Raw genomic sequence first — 14,043 nt, 5'->3', positions numbered from 1 at the left:
GTATGTATGTATAAAAGTCGGATATGGTGGCTCATGCCTGTAATCCTAACACTTAGGTAGGCCCAGGCAGGAGGATCACTTGAGCCCAGGAGTTCAAGACCAGCCTGGGCAACATAGTGAAACCCTGTCTCTACAAAAAACACACAGAAAAACATTTAAAAATTAGAACTTGGCTGGGTGCGGTGGCTCATGCTTGTAATCCTAGCACTTTAGGAAGCTGAGACGGGTGGATTGCTTGAGTCCAGGAGTTCAAGACCAGCCTGGGCAACACTGTGAAACCCCGTCTCTAGTAAAAACACAAAAATTAGCCTGGCACGGTGGTGCACACCTGTAATTCCAGCTACTTGGGAGGCTGAGGCAGGAGAATCACTTGAACCTGAGAGGTGGAGGTTGCAGTGAGCCGAGATTGTGCTGCTGCATCCCAGCCTGGGCAACAGAGTAAGACTCAGTCTTTAAAAATAATAATAATAATAATTGGATCTTAACATGGGTGCTCCTGATTTTTTTTTTTTTTTTCAATCTGGGCATATTTGCACTTAGTAGGTGTGAAAATGGGTGAATAAGTTTCAGACAGATCCCACTGTGAAGGCTAAGTGATGGCCTGAGGGAGAGAAGACGTGAGCAGCAGTTGCCCTGTGCTGCTGCTGGCAGGTCCCACCAGCTGATTCTTTCCCTTGGGCCTGAGCAGATGGGCATTAGACTAGAAGGCAGGGAAGAGTTTGCAGTCAGACCATTCTAGATTGAGTCCCAGCTGTCACCTGCTCATTGGCTTATATACTTTTATATCATATATTTATATTAGGAAGGTATTTACAGTGGTTGAGTTGTCTGCATGGGTTGCTATTAAACGTGATAGTTTCAGCTGGGCACGGTGGCTCACGCCTATAATCCCAGCACTTTGGGAGGCTGAGGCAGGTGGATCACGAGGTTAGGAGATTAAGACCATCCTGGCTAACATGGTGCAACCTTGTCTCTACTAAAAATAACAAGAAAATTAGCTGGGTGTGGTGGTGCGCGCCTGTAGTCCCAGCTACTTGGGAGGCTGAGGCAGAAGAATCACTTGAACCCGGGAGGCGGAGGTTACAGTGAGCCGAGACCGTGCCATTGCACTCCAGCCTGGGAGACAGAGCGAGACTGTCTCAAAAAAAAAAAAAAAAAGACTTGAGTTTTCTTTTAGCCCTTAAGCCTTATTACTTAACAAGTGATATCCAGTGTGTTCTCAGCCATATGAGATTTGTTTCCTGATAGTATTCCTATTTTAGTCATTTTTATTATAGAAGTCAGTGTTTATTGGAGACAGATTAGAAAATACAAACTAACAAAGAAAATTGAGGCTGGATATGTTGGCACACTCCTGTAATCCCATCACTTTGGGAGATAGAGGTGGGAAGATTGCTTGAGGCCAGGAGTTCAAGGGCAGCCTGGGTAATATATCAAGACTCCATCTCTATAAAAAATAAAAAAAATTAGCTAGGTATAGTGGTACATGCCTGTGGTCCCAGATGTTGAGGAGGTTGAAGCGGGAAGATCAGTTGCGCCTGGATGGTCAAGGCTGTAGAGAGCCATGATTATATCACTGCACTGCAGCCTGGGCAGCAGAGCAAGACCCTGTCTCAAAAACAAACAACGAGGGCTGGGTGCGGTGGTTCATGCCTGTAATCCCAGCACTTTGGGAGGCCAAGGCAGGTGGATCACCTGAGGTCAGGAGTTAAAGACCAGCCTGGCCAACATGGTGAAACCTTGTCTCTACTAAAAATACAAAAATTAGCTGGGCGTGGTGGTGGGCGCCTGTAGTCTCATCTACTCAGGAGGCTGAGGCAGGAGAATTGCTTGAACCCATGGGTGGAGGTTGCAGTGAGCCGAGATTGCGCCATTGTACTCCAGCCTGGGTTAAAAGAGCGAAACTCCATCTCAAAAACAAACAAACAAAATTGAAATTATTCGTAATCTAGCCTTCCAAAGGTAGACTGTTGGTATTTCAATCTATAGCCAGACATCTGGTTTTTTTCCTTAAAAAAAATGGGGTCATCTTGTATAACCGTTTAATAGCTTGCTTTTCAAAGTTACATCGCGCGCATCTTTCCATGTCAGTCACGTGTGTCGGTTTCTGAACTGATGGTTACCTGAGCTATTCTCTGCTAGGCCGTGGACTCCCTGGGAGCAGAGACCATGTTGCATGCTTCCATGTACCCAGCACAGCCCCTGCTTTATCTCAGATCTCAGGGAATGTGTGTTGAATGAAAATCCAGCAATAAAATGTGAGGCAGCTGAGCATGAGCCAGAATCAGCCTCACAGTGGGTTCTGAGCCGACTGCCCAGATGTGTAGATAACTTTTATCTTTTCTAATCTTTGTAGGACCTACTAAATGAAGCAAAACAGAGACTCAGCAAGGTGGTAAAAGATACAACCAGGTACCAAGTACTGCTGGATGGACTGGTTCTCCAGGTACCCTCATAGACCAGATCTACTGTTGATAGCCACAGTTCTGAGAAAATTTAGAATGCCTATTAGATACCAGCTCTATTTTTTCCTGCTTTCTCATCATAGTTTTTTTCCTTTCACCCTTTTTTTTTTCTTTTAGCTTTTTTACTTTCACTCTTGACCATATCTAAAATGTGTGCTGCATAGGAAAATAGTAAATCTGTCTGGTTGGATAAGACTTCCAGGCCTACTACTCAATTATGTAGTCTTACATGACTTAAGAGTCAAATTTGCTTACAATGGCTAGCTTTAAATTCCCTTAATTTGATTTTGCCACTAAAATACTTGCTTTAGATTTAGGATTCAGACCAAACACTGTATATGTTTTAATTGTTTACTGCTGAGCTGTGAATCCTTATTTTACTTATGTTAATTACAATAATATTTGTCCTCAGCTTGGTTGATGTAATATAAGATGTCTGCATGAATTTTGTTTCTACCACCAAAGGTTTGGGTTCATTTATCTGGTTTGGGATAGATAGATTTTTCCATGGTCTCATGTGGTATATGCCATCTGTTAGTGGAACTTAGCAGGGGAAATTTTTCCAACCTAAATGAAAGAACTGTAGAAGCATCTTATTTTACTATTGCTTTATTTTATTTTATTTTTATTTTTGGAGACAGAGTCTCACTCTGTCAGCCAGGCAGGAGTGCATTGACATCATCTCTTTTTACTTCAACCTCCGTCTCCTGGGTTCAAGCCATTCTCTTGCCTCAGCCTCCTGAGTAAGGTGGGATTATAGGCACATACCATCATGCCAGGCTAATTTTTTGTATTTTTAGTAGAGATGGGGTTTTGCCTTGTTGCCGAGGCTGGTCTTGAACTTCTGAGCTCAGGCAATCCTCCCGCCTTGGCCTTCCAAAGTGTTAGGATTACAGACCTGAGCCACTGTGCCCGGCCTGTTGCTTTATTTTATAGTTTGCATTTTCTACTGATTGTATCGACTGTTTCTTCCAGGGTTTGTACCAGTTGCTGGAGCCCCGAATGATTGTTCGTTGCAGGAAACAAGATTTCCCTCTGGTAAAGGTAAAGAACTTAGGATAATTTTTTCCCTTCCTCCCTCCCTCCCTCCTCCCTCCCTTTCTTCCTTCCCCTCTCTCTCTCTTTCTTTTCCTTCCTTCCTTCCTTTTCTTTTCTTTTTTTTTTTTTTTTTTGTGGAGTCTCACTCTGTTGCCCAGGATGGAGTGCAATGGCGGGATCTCCACTCACCTGTAACCTCTGCCTCCCGGGTTCAAGCGATTCTCCTGCCTCAGCCTCCCGAGTAGCTGGGGTTATAGGCGCATGCCACCATGCCCGAATAATTTTTGTATTTTTATTTTTCAGTAGAGACAGGGTTTCACCATGTTGGCCAGGTTGGTTTTGAACTCCTGACCTTGCGATCCACCCGTCTCGGCCTCCCAAAGTGCTGGGATTACAGGTGTGAGCCACCGTGCCCAGCCCGCCTGTAATCTGTTTTCTTAAGAGTCAAGTTGCCATCCAAGCTAGTACCTTCCTTTCTTTCTAGGAACTTGGTAATACTGTAATCTAAAAATCAAATAATGGAAACAGCACTTTGGGTTGGAACAAAGATAGGCAGTGCCATCTTAGGAGGTAGCCTATTGCCAGACAAGCAAGGCTGAGCTCTGACCTCACTCAGTGTGTTCCTGTACCTAAAGGAAGAATGTGGGCACCCAAAGAGGCTGGTCAGCTCTGCATCTGAGTTCTTCACCCGCCTCGGTCCCCCAAAGTGCTAGGATTACAGGCGTGAGCCACTGTGCCTGGCCTATTTGCATTTTTATTATAATTTGTCTCCTTAAGTTACTTGTCCACTAGGAAAGAAAGTGTGCCAGCTAGAGAACATAAATATTCATTCTCCTTAACTGTACATTCTCCACTATAATAAGAGGTTAGAAACCATCTCAGTAACCCAAGTCCGTGTTTATGCTGACAGCCTTACTTATTAACCTGTAAAACAGAGCTTAACATCATAATGGAGAATTCACCAAGGTGATAGCATTCGGTGGAGGGAGGTTTAAGTTGCTCACTAGCCTTCCCTAGATAACACCATGATATTTCTGGGTGCCAAGCAAGCTTTTTCTTGAAACTTCTACAGTATCAGTGTCCAGAATTGGTGATTAGCTCTCCAAAGTGGTGCTGCATTAGATTTGAAAACAAGGAACTCTTGAATAGATGCATTGATTTGTTCAACAAAGTAATACTGTCAGAGAGAAATGTGGGTGTTCTTCAGCTCTTCCAAGAAAGGATTTACATGGCTACTTGAGTGTGCACAATGTTGTTCAAAGACAAGACTTTATTAATTATGTCCACCACACTAATTGCAAGATAGCAGTAAAAACCCACTTCTTTTTTTTTTTTGAGACGGATTCTTGCTCTGTTGCTCAGGCTGGAGTGCAGTGGCATGATCTCGGCTCACTGCAACCTCCACCTCCCGGGTTCACGCCATTCTCCTGCCTCAGCTTCCCGAGTAGACTAGCTGGGATTACAAGCGTGCGCCACCACGCCTGACTAATTTTTGTATTTTTAGTAGAGAGGGGGTTTCACCATGTTGGCCAGGCTGGTCTCGAACTCCTGACCTCAGGTGATCCACCTGCCTCATCCTCCCAAAGTGCTGGGATTACAGGCATGAGCCACCGCACCTGGCTGTAAAAACTCACTTCTATCTTTTTTTCCAGGGATCTAGTTTCCTTTTTTTTTTTTTTTTTTGAGATGGAGTTTCCCTCTCGTTGCCCAGGCTGGAGTGCAATGGTGCGATCTCGGCTCACTGCAACCTCTACCCCCTGGGTTCAAGCAATTCTCCTGCCTCAGCCTCCCAAGTAGCTGGGATTACAGGCACCCGCCACCATGCCTGGCTAATTTTTTGTATCTTTAGTAGAGACAGGGTTTGTAATCCCAAAATGTTGGGATTACAGGTGTGAGCCACCGCGCCCAGCCTTTCTTTTTTTTTTTAATTATGGTAAAATACACACACCATTTACCATTTTAACCGTACATTGTGCCATTAAGTACATTTACAATATTGTGCAGCCATCACCACCATCTATCTTCAGAACTTTTCATTTTCCCATACTGAAACTTTGTGCTCATTAAACACTAACTCTCCATTATTTCTCTTCTCTTCTCCCTCATTCACCTCATATAAGTGGAAACATTCAGTATTTGTCCTTTTGTGACTGTTGCATTTCACTTAGCATAATGCCTTCAAGGTCCCTGTAGTGTGGGTCAGAATGGCCTGCCTTTGTAAGGCTGAATAATATTCCACGGTATGGATGCCTCACGTTGTGTTTATCCATTCATCTGTCACTGGACACTTGGGTTACTCCCACCTTTTGGCTGTTGTGAATAATCCTGCTGCAAACATGGGTATACGGGTATCTGTCCTGCTTTCTATCCGTTTGTCTGTATACCCAGAAGTAGAGTTGCTGGATCATGTGGTAATTCTGTACTTCATTTTTTGAGGACCTGTTATACTGTTATTTTGATCAGAACCATCCTTATGGGTATGGCATGGCACCGCTGTTTCTGGTGCCTGCTGTCTCGCCCTCATCTGCAACTGCCAGTTTAAGCTCATGTCAGCAGCCAAACTTCTCTTCCCTCCCTTCTCTCCTTACCTACCCCCAGCTTCTAACACTCTCATTTGGGGGGAATAATGTATCTTCCTCCTGCTGATCCATGCTTCAAATCTAATAACTGCCTCTGGTATGTTTAATCACCTTCCAAGCCCTGTTAAATCTTGACAGAAACCATTCGCATCTCTTCCCTCCTGTGTGCAGACTGTCATTTTTCCTCAGTGGCCATGCTGTTTTACATTCCCACCAGCGGTGGCTCTGTTCTTTTACATGGGATAAATGGAAGTATCCTTGCTTGTATAGTCTGTTGAGTTTTTGGATACCCGCTTCATAGTTTCTAGTGACACCTCTCATTATGTTCTGTATTTCCAGGCTGCGGTGCAGAAGGCAATCCCTATGTACAAAATTGCCACCAAAAATGATGTTGATGTCCAAATTGACCAGGAGTCCTACCTGCCTGAAGACATGTAAGGAGTATTCCTGCTGCTAACAGCTACCTTCTCTCCCTGGGAGAGTGGCCTTTATACTGGGCCTTTTTTAAATGGTATTTTCACCAACGCACTCTTAGACACAAGGCTAGAGCTGTGGTGTGTTCTACTTGGAGCTGTTCCTGTTGTTCTCGCAGCGCTCTCTTGCTCTCCCTTGTTGGCTGACTAAATATACTCCAAAAGTCTAGTTTGGCCGGGTGCGGTGGCTCACGCCTGTGATCCCAACACTTTGGGAGGCCGAGGCAGGCAGATCACAAGGTCAAGAGATCGAGACCATCCTGGCCAACATGGCCTAGGGAGCCAGACTCCCTATCATACCAGTCCACCCTCTGCTCACAGTCCAGTCCTGTCTCTACTAAAAATACAAAAATTAGCTGAGTGGTGGCACGCGCCTGTAGTCCCAGCTACCCAGGAGGCTGAGGCAGGAGAATTGCTTGAATCCAGGAGGCGGAGGTTGCAGTGAGCCAAGAACACGCCACTCACTGGACTCCAGTATGGCAACAGAGGAAGACTGCATCTCAAAAAAAAAAAAAAAAAGTCTGGTTTCTGGTCACTGCATTCCTTTTGTGGGGAGGTGGCCCCCAGAATGAAAGCTAGGACCAGATCTCTGTATTGGATGCTGAGGTAGATACTCCCTCCTTCTAAGTAATAGTTATCTAAACAAGAATTGTGTATGCCTAGTAGTTATGTTCCTTAGAGATAGAATTGCAGATATGAGTGGTATTTTTATGACTGTGAGGAAATGACAGAACATTTCTGGGATCAGTGTCCCTAATAAGCTTCGCGTAGTTGGGGTAGGCAGTAGAAACTCCTGACAAGGGGAGAGCCAGTGTCATTTTCTCGATTTCACTGGCCTGTCCGAGGCCACCTAGCCACACTACTGACTAACATTGAAGAAAGTCCCTTGGACACTTTTTTTTTTTTTTTAAAGACAGTCTTGCTCTGTCACCCAGGCTGGAGTACAGTGGCATGATCTTGGCTCGCTGCAACCTCTGCCTCCCAGGTTCAAGCAATTTTCCTGCCTTAGCCTCCTGAGTAGCTGGGACTACAGGCGCCTGCCACCACGCCTGGCTAATTTTTTTGTATTTTTAGTAGAGACGGGATTTCACCATGTTAGCCAGGATGGTCTCAATCTCCTGACCTTGTGATCCGCCCACCTCGGCCTCCCAAAGTGCTGGGATTACAGGCGTGAGCCACCGCGCCTGGTGCCTTGGACACATTTTGAAGTTAGTTGATTATCAGACTTAGGAATGTAAGACCTAGATTTGAGTCCTATCTTGGCCTTTTGCTACTATGGGACTTGGAGACTGAATTCATCGTATGTAAAATAGGATCATTGCTTTTTGCTTTTTTGTTTCATGCAGTGAAGAAAAAAAGATGAGAGTACATATGAAAATGCTCTGTAAATGGAAAAGGTATATAAACTCATAAGATTTGCTGTCAGAGTTGGGTTTGATTCCTCATTCTGCCACTTACTACCTGGGTAATCTTGGACTCGTTTATTCAGTTTCACTGAGTGGTGTAGTCCATTTAGTGTTGCTATAACAGAATACCCGAGGCTGGGTAATTCATGGAGAAAAGAGGTTTATTTGGCTCATGATTCTCATGGCTGTAAAGTTCAAGATTGGACAGCTGCATCTGGTGAGGGCCTCAGGCTGCTTCCACTCATGGCAGAAGGTGGAAGGGGAGTGGGTGTGTGCATAGAGACTGCATGGTGAGAGAGGAGGCCAGAGAGCCTAGGGAACCAGTCTCCCTATCATACCAGCCCACCCTCTGCTCACAGTCGAGTCCTGCTGGAGCTAGAATCCAGGCCCTTGCCACAATTCATTGCCTTGGGATCTGCCCCTGAGCCCTGAACACCTCCTACTATGCTCCATCTCCCAACACTGCCACATTGAGAATCAAATTTCACCATTAGTTTCTGAGGGAACAGACTCAAACCATAGCAGTGAGCCCTGATTCCCTTACCTGTAAATTGACGTATTAGCACTAACCTCATAGCATTTTTTATCTTATTTATTTATTTACTTATTTATTTATTTTTTGAGACAGAGTCTCGCTCTGTCACCCAGGCTGGAGTGCAGTGGCGTGACCTCGGCTCACTGCAGGCTCCACCTCCCGGGTTCACACCATTCTCCTGCCTCAGCCTCCCGAGTAGCTGGGACTACAGGCGTCCACCACCATGCTTGGCTAATTTTTTTTGTATTTTTAGTGGAGACGGGGTTTCACCATGTTAGCCAGGATTGTCTCAATCTCCTGACCTCATGATCTGCCCACCTCGGCCTCTTAAAGTGCTAGGATTACAGGCGTGAGCCACCACACCTGGCCTCTTTTTTTTGTTTTGTTTTGTTTTTTTTGAGTCCAAGTCTCTTTCTATCACCCAAGCTGGAGTGCAGTGGTGTGATCTTGGCTTGCCGCAACCTCTGCCTCCTGGGTTCAAGCAATTCTCTTGCCTCAACCTCTCAAGTAGCTGGGACTACAGGCACGCCCCACCATGCCCAACTAATTTTTGTATTTTTAGTGGAGACAGGCTTTTGCCATGTTGGCCAGGCTGACCTCAAACTTGAGTTTGGGAGCACCTCGGCCTCCCAAAGTGCTGGGATTACAGGGGTGAGCCACCACACCCGGCCAGCAGTGGCATCTTTTATCAGGCACATGCAGTCGTGATAGGGCCTCATCAGTAATGAGCAGGATTGGGCTTAAGAAAACATTCAGATGAGGACTGAGTGATTTGCAAACTGAGATGAAATCCTCTTTTTCATTTTGTTGGGGAGGGCTGGCTGTGATAATTAAAACAGGTTTTGTAACATAAAATCAAATTGACACAGGCTGGGTGCGGTGGCTCACTCCTATAATCCCAACACTTGTGGAAGCAGAAGTGGGTGGATCACCTGAGGTCAGGAGTTTGAGACCAGCCTGGCCAACATGGTGAAACCCCGTCTCTACAAAAATACAAAAATTAGCCAGGCATGATGGCAGGTGCCTGTAATCCCAGCTACTGCGGAGGCTGATGCAGAATTGCTTGAACTCGGGAGGCGGAGGTTGCAGTGAGCCAAGATCGCGCCATTGCACTCCTACCTGGGCAACAGAGCGAGTCTCAAAAAAAAACAAATTGACACATAGTGTCACTTGGTAAATGACAGTTATTGAGATGAATACAGTCAGTTCTCTGTATCTTTGGGGTCCACACCTGTGAATTCAACCAACTTTTTCTTTTCACTCCCTAAACACTACAGTATAACAACCATTTGCATTGTATTAGCTATTTTAAGTGCCGTAGACATGATTTGCAATATAGGGGAGGATGTGTGATGGTTGTATGCAAATACTACACTGTTTCATATAATACTACACTGTTCATATATGGACATCTGGGCAGGGACTGGGGTTTCCTGAAACCAACTGTGCGTTACATCTTCAGAAGCTTTTTCAGTTCCTTTCAAGCCTGTTGCTTAGGTTGCGCAGTCTACACACCGAGACAAGGGCATTCGTCTGCGGGAGTAAAGGGTACCATGTATCTTTCTCAAGTCTTTGAAAGTGATTATTTCCTGTGCTTTTTTTTTTTTTTGCAGAGCTGGTGGAGTTGAGATCTATAATGGGGATCGTAAAATAAAGGTTTCCAACACCCTGGAAAGCCGGCTGGATCTCATAGCCCAGCAGGTGAGTGTGGGGGTACTTCTTGGTAGTTGGTCTGCTGTTACTTTGAAGTGGGACAGAGAACACGTGTCCATTCACTGGTATTTGGGATTTGTTGCTGTCTTTCCACAGTTTTGGACATTTTCTCAAAAAGAATGAGAATTGGGCATGTAGTAGCATTTGCTGAGGTGGTAACATTTACATGAGAGTGACTTTGGGGTCAGAACAAGGGTTTTGTTGACCTAGGATTCGAATATGTACATTTTACTACATGTAAGGTGCTGACAAGTTCTTTCTCTAACAGGAATGATGGGAACTAAAGCAAATACTTGTGTTTTTTTGTTTTGTTTTGCTTTTTTGAGATGGAGTTTCACTCTTTTTTGCCCAGGCTGGAGTGCAATCTCGGCTCACTGCAACCTCCACCTCCCAGGTTCAAGCGATTCTCCTGCTTCAGCCTCCCGAGTAGCTGGGATTACAGGCACAAGCCACCACACCCGGCTAATTTTGTATTTTTAGTAGAGACGGGATTTCACCATTTTGGCCAGGCTGTCCTCAAATTCCTGACCTCAGGTGATCCACCCGCCTTGGCCTCCCAAAGTGCTGGGATTACAGGCGTGAGCCACCGCGCTCAGACACAAATACTTATTTAAAGGAATTATCATAAAGCTGCTGGCTTTTCAGATGTTTCCAGATTTGTACACAGGAACTCTAGGAAACAAGCCAGGAAAATTCCATTTGTTCTAAAATGCTGGGCATCTTCTAGACTTCTAGTAGTCTATTGCCGTGGCTGCTAACCTAGTTATTCCTTGACCTAGATATGCAGTTTACTGTTTATGCAGATACTTGTCTTATAACTAAAGCACTTTCACCTTGATTTTTTCATATTCTGGTAACTTAAACCTCAGAACATTGTTTCCTAGTAGCCGCTGTCCCATCCAGTATCATAGCCACTACTCACTTATGGATATTTAATTAAACTGAAAAATTCAGTTTCTCAGCACACAATAACCACCTGTAGCTAGGGCTGCCCTGTTGGACAGCCGAGCCTTGGAAGTTCAGGGTTAAGTTCTCCTAAGGATTCATCAGTGGCTGTAGCAAGTGCTTCCAGCCTAAGCTGGCAGTGGAAGTGTTCTTTGCGGCTACTGTGGCCATAGCAGGCACTCAGTAAATGTTTGTTGAAGAAAGAGTGTAGGTGACCCAGCATATTGTGGTGAGATGATTATGATGAGTTAAGTCTGAGATAGTAGTGACTTTAGATTTTTTTTTGTTTTTTTTTTTTTAATGTGTCCCTTTTGTAAGCAGTCTGAACCCCAGATTTGGGAAGAGTTAAGTTTCTCACCAAGGAATGTGTTACTGTGCTTTAGGAAAAGAAAGGGTGGCTTTGATGTGCATGGCTTTGTGAGTCTTTCCCAGCCATGTAGAGGTTCATGGCTTTCCACCTGTGGTTAAGATGTGCAGCACTCTGGCTGGGTGCGGTGGCTCACGCCTGTAATCCCAGCACTGTGGGAGGCCAAGGCGGGTGGATCACGAGGTCAGGAGATCGAGACCATCCCGGCTAACATGGTGAAACCCCGTCTCTATAAAAATACAAAAAAATTAGCCAGGCGTGGTGGCAAGCACCTGTAGTCCCAGCTACTCAGGAGGTCGAGGCAGGAGAATGGTGTGAGCTTGCAGTGAGCGGAGATGCACCACTGCACTCCAGCCTGGGCAACAGACTGAGACTCCGTCTCAAAAAAAAAAAAAAAAAAAAAAAAGATGTGCAGCACTCTACAACTTCTTCAGCTGACATTGCGTATTTATTACACTTTCTCTCCACAGATGATGCCAGAAGTCCGGGGAGCCTTGTTTGGTGCAAATGCCAACAGGAAGTTTTTGGACTAAGCCTTCAGGAGGTGGAGCTCATCCTCAGCTCTCCTGCTGTGATGTGGAAGCCTCTGATATTTGAAGAAACAGGAATGTCTCTGTAGCTTCCTCTTCACTGCCCCAGTATTGCTCTGTATTTATCAGCGATGCCCCTCTGTCACTCATGCCTTGCCTAATTGTTCACAATGGTGGAAAGCTTCATGTAATATGATCAGGATCCACTTCCAGTTCATCTGAAAGTGAGACAGTGTCCAGCTGGTTCTGCAGCACTAGGGGAGGGGGCAGATGGTGGTTGCATGGGCTTCCTGGGTCTGCACACTCCTTCTGGCCTAAAGGTGATGTGTTTGGTGTTTGGCCCTGCAGTCCCCACTCTTGAGGCTTAAGGCACATGTGGCACACCACTCCTTCCAGCAGTAGTCGCTTTACTGTTACCTGTTTAGGCCTAGAAGTTTTCCCTCATCTGTAAATGTGATTTAAAATCTAAGCCATGAATATGCTTTATTTATTAAAAGAGTTATGCGGATTTAATGTCATTTCTAGTGTAAGGCACTACAAATTTAGGTTTTGACAGAGTCAAATTGTTACTGAGGCACCTAGAAAAGAAGTATTTTGCCAATCCCCATAGCACTTGATGGTGACAGCTGTCAGCACCTGGACCCGTTAACCCTCTGGGGGTCCCCTGGGCTGTTGCCCGTTGTTCCCAGCCCATCACCAGCAGCGATCTTCCACACACCCCACGTGGCCTCTAGAAGGGCTGCACAGCTTTATTGAGGAAATAGTTTTATTAATGTTGCCCGAATGAGAAAAACCAAGTTTTTTTTCTTTTTCTCTTTCTTTTCTTTTCTTTTTTTTTTTTTTTTGAGATGGAGTCTCGCTCTGTCGCCCAGTCTGGGGTGCAGTGGTGCCATCTCGGCTCACTGCAAGCTCCACCTCCCGGGTTCACGCCATTCTCCTGCCTCAGCTTCCCGAGTAGCTGGGACTACAGGCGCCCGCCACCATGCCTGGCTAATTTTTTGTATTTTTTAGTAGAGACGGGGTTTCACCGTGTTAGCCAGGATGATCTCAATCTCCTGACCTCGTGATCCGCCCGCCTCGGCCTCCCAAAGTGCTGGGATTACAGGCGTGAGCCACGGCGCCAGACCCAAAAAACCGAGTTATTTTGGAGCAGGTCACTGTGTGCTGGAACCAGATCCTTTCACAGAGGCCCTGTTCTTCCTTCCCTGTCCCATGTTTTATTTTTCCGTAGGTGACGACTAAGAGCTGCCCAGGGCCTTGGAGCTAGTACATGGTGGAGCTGGGACTTGAACTGAGGTCTGTCTCCAGGGCCCATACTCAAATGCAGTTCTCATAACAGAGAGTGAGGCCCCCAAGGCTGACCACCTTAGCACCATCCTCTTCCTCGTTAGCCCGGGTTTCACAGTAGGTGGGACTATTGTAAACACCAGCTCCTGCAGCAGGTGCTGATTTTCTTAGGACTTGGCCCCGCTGCTGTGACATTCTTTCTCCTGTAGCAGCCTTTGGGGGAGGAATCAAGGTGCGTGAGGAGGGCTCTCACAGCAAACTCAGCTCCTCAAGACGATTCACTTACGAAGGGATAGAATCAAGGCTTAAAACCCAGTGTCACTAACAAGCAGATATTTCCCTATGGCTGTGTTCCTCCACCCCCATAAGTAACAGTTTGAAGAGTGACGGGGGTCTGCTTCTGGGCCCTTTTTAATGTTTGGTTTTGAAATGCACGTAGAAAAGTAGATGGTGATACCATTCACTGCAGCCTGTCTGCTGTACCCACTGATGAACAGATGAGATTTTAACCGTTCACCTTTATTTCAAAGTGTTCCTCGGTTACAGGGAAGGGTGTGCAAGATCCTGGGCTCTGGGGGAGGGGCTGGGCTGCCCAGTCAGAGCCAGCCTCAGCCCCCTCAGCCATCCAGGGATTCGAAAAGGTGCTTGGTCTCAAACTAGGTGCTGACTCTGAGGGCTTTCACTGTCCCTTGAACTTCTGATCCT

The 14,043-nt window shown here is 45.7% G+C and overlaps 1 protein-coding gene across 2 annotated transcripts in view; it reads left to right on the top strand.

The window, feature by feature from the left end:
- Positions 1–12,559, top strand: part of ATP6V1E1 (ATPase H+ transporting V1 subunit E1) — a 37,493-nt gene extending 24,934 nt beyond the window's left edge. Inside the window, exons 5-9 of one of the 2 annotated variants that reach the window (XM_054469445.2) lie at positions 2,357–2,446; positions 3,441–3,509; positions 6,422–6,516; positions 10,110–10,197; positions 11,992–12,559. In XM_054469445.2, the coding sequence (XP_054325420.1) occupies positions 2,357–2,446; positions 3,441–3,509; positions 6,422–6,516; positions 10,110–10,197; positions 11,992–12,054 (405 nt within the window). In that variant the 3' untranslated portion in view covers positions 12,055–12,559. The remainder of the gene's footprint in view (positions 1–2,356; positions 2,447–3,440; positions 3,510–6,421; positions 6,517–10,109; positions 10,198–11,991) is intronic. The other variant, XM_054469446.2, reaches the window with a different exon arrangement.
- The last annotated feature ends 1,484 nt before the right edge of the window (positions 12,560–14,043 follow it).

Source organism: Pongo pygmaeus, chromosome 23 (genome assembly GCF_028885625.2).
Source record: "Pongo pygmaeus isolate AG05252 chromosome 23, NHGRI_mPonPyg2-v2.0_pri, whole genome shotgun sequence".
In the NCBI taxonomy this organism is placed as follows: domain Eukaryota; kingdom Metazoa; phylum Chordata; class Mammalia; order Primates; family Hominidae; genus Pongo; species Pongo pygmaeus.
This window is presented reverse-complemented; position numbering and strand designations above follow the sequence as displayed.